At 41.1% G+C, this 17,215-nt stretch overlaps 1 protein-coding gene across 1 annotated transcript in view; it reads left to right on the forward strand.

Moving 5' to 3' along the window:
- The window catches only part of JMJD1C (jumonji domain containing 1C), a 190,933-nt gene that overhangs the window by 44,455 nt on the left and 129,263 nt on the right, over positions 1-17,215 (forward strand). The window contains exon 2 of the mRNA XM_054982305.1: positions 11,232-11,396. Coding sequence (XP_054838280.1) covers positions 11,232-11,396 — 165 coding nt within the window. The remainder of the gene's footprint in view (positions 1-11,231; positions 11,397-17,215) is intronic.

The raw sequence follows: 17,215 nt of genomic DNA on the forward strand, positions 1-17,215 counted from the left end.
ATTCCCCAGGCATCTTGAAATGCTGCCTCAGTAGAACCTACCAGACTCTCATGATTCTTGAACCACCACAAACTGTTTGCATGCACAAAAGATAGAAAAACAGCTGTATCTGATACACCCATTCAACTGCCCAATCACCAGTTACCCCCACAAGCCTACTTAAACAGGAATGCTCTACAGTGCCTCCAGAATTGTGCTGAAGTGGGAATCTTTATAATCCCCTTTGATTGAGTTTTCCAAAAACAGGTCCCATGGTAGATATAATGGACTTCAAAGAGAAGACATTTAGGAGAAAGTCAGCAAAAGACGCACAGGTTCAGTTTGGAAGAGACTGCCCCTTCTGGTATGTGAATCCTATAATGGGCAGTATTCTACAATACAGTTTTCCATCTGTATTGTGTCTTTTTTTGCTAAGGGGATGGAGCAGTCCCCAAAAGCTCAGCATCCTTATTACTCCTGCTCCCCTGACACATTCATGACTGGTGTTAGTGACCAAGCAGTGCAGCTGCCATGATGTGGATGGAGGGGGAGATTGCATGTGCCTACACTTGCCTGTTAGTTTGCTAGCTATTTAAAGTATTTTTACCTTCCTTTCTCCTCAGCAATTCAAAGTGGCATACAAAATGAAATATCCAAAGTAAAATACACTTTTAAAATAAGACATACGACTCAGTAGGCTCCCATAAACTCTTGAAGCTGATGATAAGCCACAAAATCATTCTGGGCTGCTAGTGGTTCTGCCATGGCTATGAACTATAGGCTGACAACCACAGCGCCAAGAGTTCCTTGACGCTTGCTCTGTGATGTTTGCATCTGGCCGTGGCCAAACTTCAAGCCAGTGTGGTGTAGTAGTTAGCATGTCTGACTAGGATCTGAAAGGCCCAGGTTTGAATCAGCACTCTGCCATGGAAGCTTGCTAGGTGACCCTGAGCCAATAATATACACTCAGCCTAACCTACTTCACAGGCTGGTTGTGAGGATAAACTTGGAGGAGATGAGAATGATGTAAGCCACTTTGACTCCTCAGTTGGGGAGACGGATGGGGGTATAAATGAAGGAAATAAAATAACCTGTAGAAAGGCAGGTTCAGGTCATACTCAGCTGCTTGGATGTTCAAGATTCCTTTTTTCTCTCAGTCATCCATATGAATATGGGAGTTATCAGTCAGACAGATGAAAATGGGGGAGAAGGATGGGTTGATAGGGGGCTGTGTATAATAAAAGACACATGGGGCATGAGTGAAATGCTACTTACTTGCCAGTAAGGCAGGTTAATTGCAGTAGTTCAGGTACGTTTTTGGTTTTGGTTTTCAGCCGTTTTTGCTGAGGGATCAGATCAGGGACTATTCATATAGTAAGTATGTGCTGTTCCTCTCTGCTAGGGCTCCATATTGTGATCCTTTTGTTCTGATTGATATGGCTAGACTTCATACATAATGAGTACCTACATTTATAAATGCAATATACAAAAAACGGTTGCAGAAAACAATTTTTGCATAACTTATTTGTTGCCTTTTTTGGTAGAAAGTGAGGTGGTGGGACAATTGTAATACAGTTGAGTTTACGTCTTCCAAAGACTTTCTGGAACATCAGTTATTTTGTTGTTCTCAAGGATTAAAGCCAAAGGTGGATTCAAAGCTAGTTAATCCCTATTAGTGCCATGTGACGTGCAAAACAGCTTCCAGAAAACATTTTGAAAGAATCTCTTCAGGTGTGAATTTTCTCTTCAGAATAAGATCCTAGATCTTCTTTCCATGATACTGATCAATATCTATGCATAAATATGTATTTTGGCCCCATGCTTGTGTCCCCACCCCAGCCAATGCTGTAATAGAATTACTTCCTACCTAGTCTAAACCATAGGTTGCTATTGTACTGAAATTTGCTATCCACACTTAGATAGCACATGTTTGGCTGTTTAGATGTAGCAGCAAACTATGGCTGGTGCTAAGAAGGAAGTAATTCAGACTGAGCATGCTAGAGGATGGGGGTGGGAAAGGGGCAGAGGATATGGACAAACTGAAGGGTTGTTCTTGTACTTGCAAATAATTGTCTCAATTATTGGCAGCACATCACAGTTGAACATGAACATGTGTAACGTAAACACAGTTTGTAACTGAAGGACAGTTGAATATCTACAATGTAAATGAACTTGAAGTAACTTAAAATTGTCAGGCAAGTAAGACATCTTCTAGTAAAGGGAAGAAGTAGTATTAATATTTAATAAAGTTGGCCGGTTGTTGTGTAAAAAGACCCCTTTGAGTCCGGGATGGGAACTATTTACAGTGCTAAGAGTTGTGTAGTTCCATTGACTGGTTCCATCCTGGTGAAATCTGACCTTTAGCAGATGTTTGAAAAATTGCCAGCACTTGGTGTGGTCAGTAGACTAGATAGTTTTTTCTTTCACAGTGGCAGAGGACTTGTGTTAATAACTTAGCATTGCACTTTTTAAAAAGTGCATCTAGTACTTTAAAAAACTTTTCAGAGACTTAAGTTGTGGCATGTATATCAAAGCAAGTTAACATCTGTATCAAATATCCCCTATTGCATAAATACAACTTGTAGAGAAAACTGAATTTCTAAATTTTGGATTATCTTGACAATTACTGCATTTTAATACTTTTCTGGGTGTGTACGAGTGTTTCCCCACTCAAACCAAAACAGAGACTAAAAGTGAAGCACAGCCCATCTGGAGCTTTTGGTTAAGAACTGGATGCTGCATGATGGCTTTTCCAGCAGTATTTTAAGGGGAAGATTTAACTGCTGAGATGTGCTGCTTAGGTTTCAGCAACGTTTGAGTTATCTGATGAATATTTTGACAATACCACCAGCTGCAGGGCTGGATCTTTTCCTGCAAGTGTTCATATTCCTAGGAACTTCACAAATGCTTCAGATTATACTAAATTTAGGATTTTTAAAGAAACTAACTTTGAGATGGAACTACAAGAGTCATGTTTCAGTCTCAGGTATACAATGTCTGCAAAATTTTGTGCTATATTTTTTTTGCTCTTGATTTCAGAAAATTCTGATGTAATCTAGAGTGTGGTTTCAAAGGGGCAGATAGGTAGGGATTTAATAATATTAGTAATATATCAGTTTAATGACAGTTGTGTAACTTTTTCTTAAACTGGGTCCTGCTAACTTGACTGGCTCTGACATAAGGCCAGTTGGCACATAACTTCTGTTCCTAATTGCTGTTTCCTGACAGCAATTTCAGTCTTCAAACAGAGAATCCATTTGGTCACCATTCTTCCTTCTCCAGTCCAAATGTGTCTCTCTTTCTGCTGAGGTACATCTTGGCATGTGTCGCTCTGGGTCATCCTTAAAGCTTAAGATTGTCCATTACTTCCTGATGTGTTATAACAGTGGCTTCTTAACACTTAAGTGTGCTAAGATCTACTAGCCAATTAGTTTATTTACTTGCATCTCTTTTATTTTCTGTTAGTTGGAGCTGTTTGTCCAAATGGCATCTTTTGGCCAAGATGGCACAAGGGAAGATTATTTATGTCTAGAATTGACCAAACTTGAACATATAAAGTTGCCTCATACTGTCAAAACCATTCTGTCAAATAATATAGTATTGTCTGCTGTAATGGGCTGAGTCACTCCAATGTATAGATGATATGAAATGGTACCTTCTACATTCAGTACATGTGTTCTGCACCTGAAAAATGGCCATCCTGTTATGTATCTTCTGCAATTCCATAAGGATAAATTCTAGCTGCGGTGTCATAATAGACACATTTCTAGGACATAAATTGCATTTATTATTATTTGAATGTCTTGGGGTTCTTTTGTGTATGTTAAGAAACCTTCCCAAGTAAAAGAACTTTTGATCTTAAGTAATTTCGACTACCTTGGTTTATCCTAGATGTGCACCACGTAATTTGGTCCACCTATTAAGAGTGAGTTTATAATTGTTTCAGATTTTCCTGCTTTGAGATCCAAGGCTCTTCATATGGTGATTGCAGCTTAACTCAGTACAGTCTTATTATACATTATTAAGGAAGGGAACTGTACTGATTAAAGCTGAACTAACTTCTTTTTAAAATCTGGTTTACCAGTAGGCCTTGGTTTGCTAGGATAAGGAAAGGGATAAGACCTTATCTCAGTCTTTCCCAACCTATTTTCCAAGGAGGAACCCCTATATTAATTTTTCAAATCCTGAGGAACTCTTAACCTACAGGCCAGAATAAGTTGGTGGTGGGGAGCTCAATTCATTTTCTTTATTAACAATAAGTTGCTTCAACCTGAGGTCTTAAATCAAATAGTATAATATTGATAAAATTACAGATCATATATCAACAAGTATAGAATGACAAATAAAGAAAATTGTACTGGCCATATATGGTTATCCCATTAATACGTAACAAAGGAATGTCTCAAAGATACTAACATAAAAAGATGGTTACAGATCATGTAACTGCAGTGTTAGCATCAGCCAGCAAACAGGATACTAATTGAGGCTCAATAACAAGTTGGTATTTACTCAAAATAGGAAGGATTCAACATCTTAAAATGAAAACCAATGTTCACAAAATAACAAAATGTGATCAATGGTCTCAGTCATGCCAGAAGCACAGGAGCAAAGGGGACCCCAAATGGAACACGAACAAATCGTCTCTTGGGTGCAGATGTGGGCAGAGCATTCAATCTGCCAAGCATGAATGCGTGGCAGTTGGTAGGAATAGTAAGATATTTTTAATATGGGGGAAGAGTAACGGGGAAGAATTCCAAGTCCTAAGGTGGAACATACCCATCATGCTCGAGATCCAGTTCTAGTTCTACCAAGGGTTTTTTTAAAAAACAAATCTCTCTAAGTGCTTCATTATAGCCCATATTTTGGATCATAGTGAGGAAGACACTGAGGCACTTGAATTTGCTATCCATCTGCTTCACCCAGAGACTTTTGTGTCTGTCTTCCTGCAAAAGATGCAATGCAAAGTCCTCAATAGGGGTTTGATACTGAGAAAAGAGACTTTGATCTCAGATTAAAGGCAAAACACCAAGCCTAGATCCCAGTGAATGTTGTGCAGCCCCATTCTCAATGCAGTTCCTGCAACTCAGGATGGTACTTCAGCAATTCAGTGAAGATACAATAAAAATGGACAATCAACACCAGTTATCAAAATTCCCACACCATATAAAATTTATGGAAGTACCTTTGCATTAAAGGCCTCAATGGCTGCACAATTCAATAACTGCTGCTAAATTATTGTGAAGAAAATGTATTTGTAAAAGTTGCAATATGTGTGTGTGTGTGTATGTGTATATATATATATATATATATATATATATATATATATATATATATATATATATATATATATATATATATATATATGTCAGCTTACGTAACCTTAATAACCCCAGTATTTCAAGGAATAATTTCAAAAATTATGTTTATTCCATTATATTTTGTGGAACTCCCTGATGTTGTCCTGTGGAACTCTGGTTGCCTTATCTAATGAGGCACCAGTTCATCCCAGAAAAGAAGGATTTAAGTATGGGGGGGGGGGGAATAAAGATGCTGATGTCAGAGTTACAGGCTCCTAGGGCTTGCCAGTGCTACTTTTCCTTCATCCTTGATTTATTTATACTCGTCCTCAGGTTTGAGCAGGCAATTTTTTTTGCTGATATGCCTTTCAGAAATGCATATATGCTAAGGTCTGGAATTGATATAATTATATTTGATGAATGGATTAATAGTAGATGACTAAAATTACTTGGTTTCTTGCCTATTGTGTTTCTGATTGCAAGGATACTAAATACTTTCAAATTCTAATAGCAATGAAGAAAAACATTTGTTATGCTCACTATTAATTTTCTGTATCACATGTATAGTATTTTGAGCTTTTTCTTACGGTTTGTCTTATATGTATGTGTGTGTGTGTGTGTGTTCCTGTGTGTTTGCATATGTAATTGAGTTATGCTCTAGATTTCGACAAACAAAGCAATGGTGGCTCTCCCGGTTACAAACACATGCAAAAAGGGTGGGGGGGACAGGGTCCCTCACGGGAGAAAAATGCACTTGACACTGTGCAGGCTATTAATCAATTTAAAGTGCAAAAGTGCTAATACATTTTATATTATAAATCTCATATACAATATACAGTATCCCAATACAAAAAGTACAAAATTCTTCCTGTGTGTATTTGCTACAACCTTACAGATTGGGATGATTCTGGAGGAGAACAATAAAGTCCATTAGATGGAAGCAATTAGTTTTTGTCTGTATCTTCTTATGTTTTCTTTAACTTTGTTAATTTCCAGGCGTTGTGTGGTCAAACTGAAGGGAAGATGGTAATACAATGTCCCATGCCCAATCCGGGGCTGGCTATTATTGACTCAGATTTCGTACATCACCTCCTCATGGGTGTGTTAATCCACATAGTATGATCCACAAGTTCCCCACACTCTGGAGAATGGCAGCGGTTTGTTCTGTAACACACGGTCCATGTGAACTGTTACTGACATATCCGTACTGCTGAGTAATGTTACTTTATCTCTGTTTTCTGTTCATAGCAACTTTATAGACTGATTCTGCTGGTAGTAAGCCAGCATGATGTAGTGGTTAGAATATCAGACAAGGTGTGGTAAGAGCAAGGCTGAAATTCTTATTCAGCAGTGAACCTCAGTGGTTGACCTTGGCCAAGCACTTTCTCTCACCCATAACCTACCTACTTGTATTGTTGTTGTGAGGAAAGTAGCCATATATACTGCTTAAATTCGTTGGAAGAAGGGCAGGATATAAATGTAATAGATACATGGTTCTTAACCTGGGGTCTGTGGACCTATGTGAGTTGGCGAAGGTGGACTATGTCATGAGCAGTAAGAGAGGAGTGCCCCTCCACTTTTTTCTGCAGGATTTAAGTCCAGTGGCATCTTAGAGACCACTGTGATTTTCATGGTGTAAGATTTTTAGAGTCAGAGCTCCCTCTGGAGAAGGGAGCTCTGATACTTGAAAGTTTACACTTGAAAATCTTGATGGTGACTAAGGTGCCGCTGGACCTAGATCCTGCTGTTCTGCTACAGATCAAAACAACTACTCACCTAAAACTATCCAGTTTTCTAACTCTCCAGAGAAGCTTCCCACTTCAGCTACTATGATAATTTCTTCCTATGTGTGATGAGAATGCACTTGGTTAAGAGGAAGAAATGGACTGGAATCACAAAGAAAGCCCTTGAAATTACCTCCTAGGTATTTCTTATCTTTGACCTTGTGATTAGAGCATCTATTATGTGATTAATGGGATCCCTCTCTCAGGTCAATATTATGACTGCATATGTAAGGGCTCCCCACTGCAGTTTCTATCTTTCAGCAGTTCCATTCTCAATGGAGGCGGGGTAATAGACCACTCCTCTGTAGGTATGGATGTTGCTTAAAGCTATCTTTTATATTGCAAAAGAGAATTTTGACTGAGCTCTTGTGGATGGGCTGTTAGCGATCAGGGATCTAGTGTTTTGTTAAAGGCCTGTAAAATTACGCGGGTGAGAAGATTCCTACACCTTTCCACATCCCACTTAAAATGTGCCTCTCTTCCTTACCCTATTAATGGAATGCTACAAGATCAGAAATCCAGAAAGACTAATGACTATATTAGTCATGCTTTGGTCTAAGAATGTTTGTTTGAGGTTTTCATTTCTCCCGTGCTTTCAGACTCTCTGTGCTGGAATACTGCCTTTTTAATGTGTTGTCTTCAGAGAAGACAACATTGTGATTTGATTTTTTAAAAAACTTCTCAGGATTCTAGCTCTTCATGTCTTCATAGGGAAAGTTTTAGTCTGATGGTAGTATGCTTAGTCTTCACTTGATGTTGTTGTCATCTCTGATGAACAGATAGAAACTAGAAATAGATCTAAGTGAAAAGTAGTTCTGGTATCCTGCTTTTGCCATAAATGTTCAGTTATGATAAAAGCAGGATACAAACACTCTTTTACTCAGATCTTTATCTAGTCCCTTGCACTGCTGTCTGTTTTTGGTCTTCCAGGCATCTGAATCTCACTGTCAGCACTCTATTGCATTTGACTCTGCTTTCATTGGCACTAGTGCATCTTGTTCTAGTGTATCTATCTGGAATGGTTCCTGCTACTTGTGTTTTAACCCACTCTCAAATTGTGCACACACCCACTTCCTGTGGCTGCTCGAGGGAACATTAAAGACATCCCTCATCCAACTTCATCACTTCTCATGTCTCATCTTGTTATCCTTGGCCTGTCTGTTTCATTCTCGCAGTGCACACACTAAAAAAGTACAGCAGATGCCGCCTATTACCAAGGGGACAAGCGTGGCATTTTTCTCCACTCCAGTCTGCAATGTTGCCTGCTGGCATACAAGCAAAATGTTTGCCCTCTACCTAGCAGCTGTAGCCCAAGAGAGAGAATAGAACAGCAACTAAACAAAAACCACAACTGTTTATATAGAATAAAATAAAAGTCCTCTTCCCTAGCAAACGATCCACCAGTGTAATTGGTATAAAGAATACTTCTCAAAGACAGACATAATCCTCTGATGGCAAGAATTATGTGTGTAACTCTGCTTGATTGCTAATTGTCCCTGTCAATTACATTATATGTTAAGGTTCCACCTACTGACCTTGAATTCTAAGATATGCCCTGGGTCTTCATGTTTTCAGATATTACTGAAGTGATTTTTTTTCAATAGCTGTATCAGTGAATGAGACATTTTCATTTCAGTTTCTGATTACTTAATATCCAAGCAGAGATCCCTAGCAGGTTCCTGATCTGCACTAAAATTATTTTCCTTTCTTGCTGCCACACAGCTTGGCTTTCAGGAAAAAAGTACTTTAAAAAAGGATGTAATTTTGTGTGTCCCAAGTTCTTCTACCTCTCCTAAAGGAGCCATCATTTCCTACAGGCCATGATTCTAATAACTATTCCCCAGGCCAGGGATTTATGTAAGGTCCTCTAAACCCTTCCTTTACCTTTCTCCCTCTGAGGCGGAGGACATCTTGGGTGATTCCCACCATCCAATCAGGGAGGCAGGAACTAACTTTCTTCCTCTTGTTTGCAAATAGTGCCTAATGTACTCCTCCTTCATGCCAAATGCCATAATGTTCTCATATTATCAGGGCTTTTTTTCTGGGGAAAAGGTGGTGGAACTCAGTGTGTTGCCCTCAGAAAAAATGGTCACATGGCTGGTAGCCCCCGCCCCCTGGTCTCCAGACAGAGGGGAGTTTAGATTGCCCTCCGTGCCGCTTGGTGGCACGGAGGGCAATCTAAAGTCCCCTCTGTCTGGAGATCAGGGGGTGGGGCCACCGGCCATGTGACCATTTTCAAGAGGTGCTGGAACTCCGTTCCACCACGCTCCTGCTGAAAAAAAGCCCTGCATATTATCATTTGTCATTGTTAAATAGGCTGGCCATTGTGTGGATAATGGAAGCCCTACAGTGGGGCCACATCCAGTCAAGATAGTGGTGTCTCCCTACTCATGGGCCAAGTGCACAGAAAAATATGACTTTGGAAATTAACTGAAAGAAAAAAACAGGCTGGAAAACTGAGCTAAACAAACAAAGTTCCGATCGCCTCTTTGGGTTCAGAAAGCAATTATCCCCAGTCCAGTTTGGCTAGGGATCCTAGAGGTGTTTTGCCATCTTCTAGATATGGAGCAGGGGTCACTGGGTGTATGTTGGTGGGGGTAGTTGTGAATTTCCTGCACTGTGCGAGGAGTTGGACTAGATGACCAAGGATATCACTTCCAACCCTACGATTCTATTATTCTAATTTAGGAAGTGTATATTTTGCTTTCTCTGTCTCCTTCTTACCCTTTATGTAACATAGCACAGATCTCTAAATTCATCAAAGGTAAACCTGGGGCAACAGTGATGTCAATAATGACATCCCCAAATGGTCTTCAGAGCAGCCAGACTCTTGGCACTACCATTCATTAGTGGCAATAACTCTTAAGGAAAGGAAGAAAGGCTGAGCCACTGTCTTTTCACAAGTACTAATGGGTCTGATCCTGTCAAGGGGGGATAATTTATTGTACCCATGAATAAGATTGTACCTGAGGGCCCTGCTGAATTTATTTCCCTGATTGTCTATAATATTACTTATTAACTGTAATGTACTTAGGGTTCTCCAGGTGGTGGCTGGAGATCTCCCGGAATTACAACTGATCTCCAGGTGACAGAGATCAGTTCCCCTGGAGAAAATGGCCGCTTTGGAGGGTAGACTCTATGGCATTATACCATTCTGAGTCCCCTCCCATCCCCAAATCCCACCCTTTCCAGGCTCCCCCCCCCAAAAAAATCTCCAGGAATTTCCCAGCCTGGACCTGGCAACCCTAAGTGTACTTGACACAAGGCTAACTTGGAAACATGTTCAGAAACTTCAGGTGGTCTGACTTGAGGGGGACAGTTGGATATTATATTACACCTACCTTTAATGACTGGCACTGGTTACTAGTTGCTTGCCAGGCTTATTTAAAAATGCTGACTTTTGACCTTTTCAATACTAAACTGTCTCATTTGTGGCTATGTGCATGTGCGTTAAGATCATCTGAGAAAGACCTGAATTGGGTGTTCCTGCTGCCTGAAATATGGTGGGTGAACACAAGATTTAAGGGCCTTCTTCTAGTAATGCTTGCTCTGTCTCCCAGAAAAGACATGTCAAACCAACTCTCTTTTAATTCCTAGACCACCTAGTAAAGGCTATTTTTTTTATTAAAAAGTAATTACTGGACTGGAAGAGTAAATTTGTTACTCATGATTTGGGACTTTTTTCTTTCACTTAGGAGTAGAGATGGGCACGAACCGGGGGGGGGGGGGATAATAACCGTGCAGTTCATGGGTCATTGTATTTCATGAACCACGAACTTTCATGAACCTGCCCCAGTTCGTGAACTGATTTGTTTGGTTCATGAAAAGGTCACTTCCGGGCCAGCAAATCACCACTTCCAGGTCAGCAGAAGGTCAGCAGGAAGTCCATCCCCTGTTGCCTAGAAAACTGATTGATCGGCGCCCGACTGTCTGTAGCGATGAACCAAAAAATGAACCAAATGAAGCAGCCCAAAGTTCGTGGCAGTTCGTCAGAAATGGGTCTGACAAACCACTGGTTCGCAAACCATGAACCGACCCGGTTAGTCACAAACTTTGGTTCGTATTTCGGTTCGTGCCCATCTTTACTTAGGAGGATTCTGAAAATAATAACAAAACTATTTTAATATAATTGATCTCTGTATAATTGCATAATATCAATTTTTTTCTTCAGGCATATGTGGAATTTGATGACCTTGAATGGGAAAAACGAGAATGGGTTAAAGTTTATGAAGATTTTGCAGCCTTCCTGGTGGAGTACCAGCTGGTCTGGGCAAAGAGAAAAGATCCTAGCCAGACTCAGGGATCAAAGATCAAGCATATCCAGTGGCCTGCATTGGTAAGATATGTAGCTATTTTTTATTAATGTCATAGAGAAAGTCTAGAAAGTGAAACAGTAGGACATTGCAACTTGCAGCTGCTTTAGCATAGTGGTTAAGTGGCTGGGTTCCAAGTCAACGCTGTTGGTTCAACTCTCTCTACTGTCATAAACTCTGAAAGTGGCCTTGAGTAAACCATTTCTCTCAGCCCCAGCTCCCCAGCTGTATTGTGGTGACAATAATAACACTGACTTTGTTAACCTCTCTGGAGTGTGTCTAGAAGAGCAGTGTATAAGTATGTTGTTGTTGTTAAATGGTGGGTTTTCCCCCATACCCCTGACAGTGCTATAAGTGGTGTTAGAAGTACCATAATTGTAGCTACCTGGATGATGGAGAACATGTGAGATCTATTTTACTTTAGTTCTAAAATTTGTATTGGCCTGGGAGGTAGCCAGTTTGATCCATATTGTGTGGCAAATTATTATCTACCTCTGATTTAGTACTCTCTCTCTCTCTCTCTCTCTCTCTCTCTCTCTCTCTCTCTCTCTCTCTCTCTCTCTCTCTCTCTCTCTCTTTTACAATTTTCTACAGTTGCTCTAAAACAAATTTGGTTTTTGTTTACAGTAAAAGAGAGAGAATGTAAAAGATTTCAGTGGAGAAAATACAAATAGTGAAATGAAAGTAATAATTATTGTTGAGTTGTATATGATGCTTTACACCCTAAAAGACATGGATTTTTGTTGTGACAATAGCATACTGTAGTCTTTCATAAAAGTAAAGTAGTAGTACTTCTAGACCTCAGTTTTTCCACTTCAATGGCTTCTGCTTTCCTTCTCATGCAAAATGTCACCCTCCTTGTCTTTTCCTGCTCCTGCAGGTTGATTGCCAGAGGGCATCTCATATGTTGGATGTCTCATGAACCTTCTTTCTGTACATCTCTAAGGCCAAAGATTTTTTTAGAAAGGACCACAATCTCTTTCTGTGCTATAGTGGTCCAAAGAAGTGCTGTAAAGTCTCCAATCAAACAAGTGGTTGGTCTCCAAACATTTTCTAACACCATTTTGTTAGGTGTTAAGGTTTGTTATTGAAGCAGCATTTGTCTTGGGCTCTACACAAATGCCAAGTGAAAGTTATATCTGTTTCTTCAGCATTCTGTGAGAGGTGTGTTGAGAAGCAACACAAGTAACTGTCTCAATTTTCATCTTTCCCAATGATCTCAGTATCCAGTCACATGAACTAAAGATCTTTGTAAGTCTTTGGGAATATATATTCTTCCTTATTGTATGCCATTAAAGGTATTTGAATTGAATTGAATTCTTCCTTACCACCGCTTAATAATTGAGTAGAAAAATGTGTTTGACCTTACTTTATAGATTAATGTTTTATCTAATTTTGTTCATTGTAAAAGGTGTTATTGCACCTTTCCGTGACCCTATCACAGGACCTCTGGCCTTTTTGTATTCGGAGCAGGAGGAAGATTTTTCCTTCCGCAGTTATGTCACCAAGTATAATTGTTTTCCATTTTCTCATAGGAATGAATAACAGAGAACTGACAGCCAGTTTGGTATAGTGGTTAAGAGCACGGGACTCTAATCTGGAGAACCAGGTTTGATTCCTCACTCCTCCTCTTGAAGCCAGCTGGGTGACCTTCGGTCAGTCACAGTTTCTAGCTCTCTCAGCCCCACCCACCTCACAGGGTGATTGTTGTTGTGGGGATAATAATGACATACTTTGTAAACAGCTCTGAGTGGGTGTTAAGTCATTCTGAAGGGCGGTATATAAATCAAATGTTGTTGTTGTTATACACACACTTTTATTGGAAAATATAAGAGGCTACAGTCAGGAAGCACTTCAGCATTTGTGACTAGAGATGGGCACGAACAGCAATACAAACAAAAAAAAAAGCCATGAACAATCTAATCTGCTGTTCGCGAACAAGCTGTTCGTGAAGCCCCATTCTAAACGAACAAGTGGTAGTTGCAAGTCGTTCGTTGCGTTCATTAGCTGTTCATCAAGCCAGACAGTCTGGCGCCTTTCAATCAATTCCCCTGGCAACGTAGGCCTGGACTGAACTCTGAATTCCTTCTGACTTTCCTTAAGTAGTTAACCCCTCAAAGTAGCTTCCAGCAGACAGTCCAGTTTTTCCAATGGGAAAAGAAAATGACAGGAAAGGGAGGGACCCATGGATCCCATAGAGATTCTCCCTGCCCCTCTTGCACCTGGCCGTAGCAGCCTGGCAGCGCCGGCTCTCCCAGTGCAAGAGGGACGGGGAGTATCTCTCCTCCGCTCTTGCACCGGGCAGGAGCAGCACAGTGGCGCCAGCTATCCCAGTGGCAGAGTGACGGGGAGAATCTCTCTGCCCCTCTCGCATTGGGCAGGAGCCACCTGGCAGCGCCAGCTCTCCCAGTGCTAGAAGGATGGAGAGAATCTCCCTGCCCCTCTCGCACCGGGCAGCAGCCCCCTGCCACCTGCCAGCTGATAGTTTAAAGGGATCTTTAAAGGGCCACAAACAACGAACGTGTTTGGTAACAGGTCAGGTTCATCTGTGTTCATTGTTGTTCATGGATGGCAACGAACAACGAACAGCGTGTTCAGGGTTTTTTTTCCCGTTCGTGCCCATGTCTATTTGTGACCCAGTATCTGAATTAGGAGGGCAGGATTTACCTTTCCTCACTGCAATCTGTGGAACAACTATGTCCCATAAAAATTAGTGGAGGAGACTGAGAATGAAGTCTGCCATTGTATACCTAGCCTCATCTTGGTTCATTTCTTTGTCACTCTAGAAGCTGATAGAGAGACTTGATGCAGGAGCTGGCTTACATATATGACACTAGTAGAAGGTGTGTGAACTTTCGTGGGTGAAGTGTGTTTTCCTGTCTCCTTTCACTTGCCCGGTATATCTTGCCTGTTATTCCTTCCCAGCTCTCCACCTCACCTTGTGTTTCTACCTCACTAACCACCATGGTTGTCTAATCTGGAAAGCACAGTAGTAGTATAGTATCTTGAAAGCTATCTTTGGAGTTTCATTTTGCTCCACTGCATAAACAGTTTTAATTATGAATAGTAGCCTGAACCATTTTGTTGTTTGTTGTTAGCTGTGGGTGTCTCTGCCTTCAGAGGGAAGGGGATGAACACAATAAAGGTGGTTTTCTTTGTGGTTGTGCCCCAGCTGTTCAAAAACTGCCCCAGAACCGTTTGCCAGATCCAGTTCTAATAGTATTTAGATGTTGGGCTAAAACTTCGGAGTTTTTTCCTAGTTTTTTAGTGATATTTGAGAGATTAGTATTGTTGTATTGATGCTGACTCTTGTTTAATGGTGGTTGTTTTATTATACATAAAGTATGATATATTGTAGCTGTTTTTAATGTTTTATTTTATAAGCTGCTCAGGAGTCTTCATAGCTGGAAGATGTAATAAAATGCCTAAAATAAAAAACCCCTAATGAACATGTAAATGTATGCAGAGATCTGCAAGTTGGAAGAACATGTTCACTAACTCAACTTTATATATAGTGATGGAATCTGTATGACAGACTGTCATTGCTTTCTCACTTGACCCCCTTTCTGGTCGTTCAGTTATTTTCACCACCTACTGCTCACCCATAGCATACTTTTCTCCAGGTGAAGATAATCTCTGTACAAATTCTGAAAAATTTCTGTTCTCCTGGAAGCAATTGGTGCTTCTTGACGAGTCAGCATAAAGAAAAACAGGGCCCTTCTAAGCAGTTCTGATGTGTTGCAGCCACACCTGACCCAAACCCTTGTTTCATGAAGAGACTGTCTGCCTCCTATTCTCAGTGGGAGTCGATAACATCTGACTCGTGGGTCTTAGCCATTGTTAGGTTACAATTTGTGGCTACACCTGACTGCATTATGCCATCTTTGGCTACAAACAACATATTGCCAGAACTTGAATGGGAGGTTCAATCCTTTTTTGGAAAAAGGGGCTGTCCAAGAGGTTTTTGATGCTGACAGTTTCGCAGGGTTTTTCTCAAGGGTTTTCCTTGTCCCACCAAAAGATGGTGATTTACAGCCTATTTTAGACCTCAGGGGACTGAACTATTATCTCAAAGTGTCAAAGTTCAAAATGGTTACCGTTTCTGTGAACACTGGGATTTTTGACATGTTTCAAACATCAGCAGAGATTTTGAAAGAGACTGAGCCAGGGCCTTCTTTCTCCCAGCTGGTGTTTGGAGGCAAGCGGGGAAGCGGGCTGCCTCACCGCTTGCCTTCCCACCCTTTCACTGGTGCTGCCATATACCACACTATGCTGCTGGTGCGGCCCAGTTGCTAACAGGCCATGGACTGGCACTGGTCTGTGGCCCGGGGGTTGGGGACCCCTGATGTAAACAAGTAGGGAGATGCTGCTTCTTTAGCCCTTTGCATAGAGGCTACGGCCATCTGGAACTAGGCAATTGCTAACAAAGTTCCCTTGCATGCCATTCACGTTGCTGAATTGGACAATTTCAAGGTGGATGTGCTCAGCAGACTACTGAATGCCAATCATTAGTGGGTCTCTGAACGACTCTTATCGCAACCACATATTTGTACAGTGGGGTGTTCCAGGAGTTGACCTTTATGCCACTGCAGCCAACACAAAGGCTCCACAAGATGTTGCAGCTGCATGGGCAGTGTTGCACTCCCTGTTTGCGTTGGCTGCTATAGGGCACATGTTTTACCTTCAGCTGGTTCAAGACATTCAGTAACCTAGGCTGCATTACAATTGCCTTATTTCACAGGTTGGGTATCTGTAGATGCATCTTAGAGAGTTGCACTATTACTGTTGTATAGTGTATAAAGGTTACCCCCCCACACACAAATTTTTTTACACTTGAGTTGCTGTTTACAATAATGTTTTATTAATAAAATTGTGGTGGAGAGATTCACCCCGTCTCCTTATTATGTGTAGCTTGGTAATCTCCCAGTGTGGGACTGCATAGAAGAATGATGATGGAAACAAGGTTGTACATACCTATTACTATTGTTCATCGAGTTCTTCTGTGCAGGCACACATCCCCTGCTGTGAACTGTCTGATGGTAGCTAGTTGTAGTTCGCAGCGACTCAGGAGAACTGAGGGAAGGGGGGGTCACTCCTCCTGTAGGTCACATGCCTGTTTAGGCAGGAAAACGGATCTCTACGTGACCAAGGGAAAATGCCCCCTAATGGAGCTCTAAAAAAGCGAAAGAAGTTTTTCTCTGTCGGAAGGCCTGCACATGTGCAATCCCAATATGTGCCTGCACAGAAGAACTTGATGAACCATAGTTAGATATATGTATAACCCTGTTGTGCAGGGGGAGGAGGAGGTATGAAGCCCATTCACAAACCATAGTCTGATGATGATGTTTGAAGTGGGCTGTGTTGCCATCAAGTTATAGCTGACTTATAGTGACTCCTGTTGGGATTTTCAGTGTACGGGTCTAACAGAGGTGGTTTGGCCATTGCCTACATATGCAGTCAAGGTCTCCCATCCAGTTACCAACCAAGGCTAACCCTTCTTAGCTTTTGAAATTGGCTTGCCTCGGCTATCAAGGTCAGGGTAAGCTGGGCCCATAGGATTTAGTTTTTGTTATGTTGGCATAGGATCTTCAGTCCTGTCGCTGTGTTTATGTCTTACTTCTGAGCTACAGCAGTAGTTTGTTGCTACTTCACCAATCACATATTCTGTACATTCAGCGGATCTTCCTACTGGCAGCTTTGATCTCAGATAAGAACTCCCTTCATATTCTGGTTTCCCTTTGCTTTAAACAGGTTCATCTGGGAGAAGACTAGACTTGTTTAATAACATGCTGTTGTTAGTTGCCTGCAGAATAAGCCCCAATTTGCATGCATAGTTCTATGA

This window comes from Eublepharis macularius, chromosome 6, assembly GCF_028583425.1.
Source record: "Eublepharis macularius isolate TG4126 chromosome 6, MPM_Emac_v1.0, whole genome shotgun sequence".
Classification (NCBI taxonomy): Eukaryota; Metazoa; Chordata; class Lepidosauria; order Squamata; family Eublepharidae; genus Eublepharis; species Eublepharis macularius.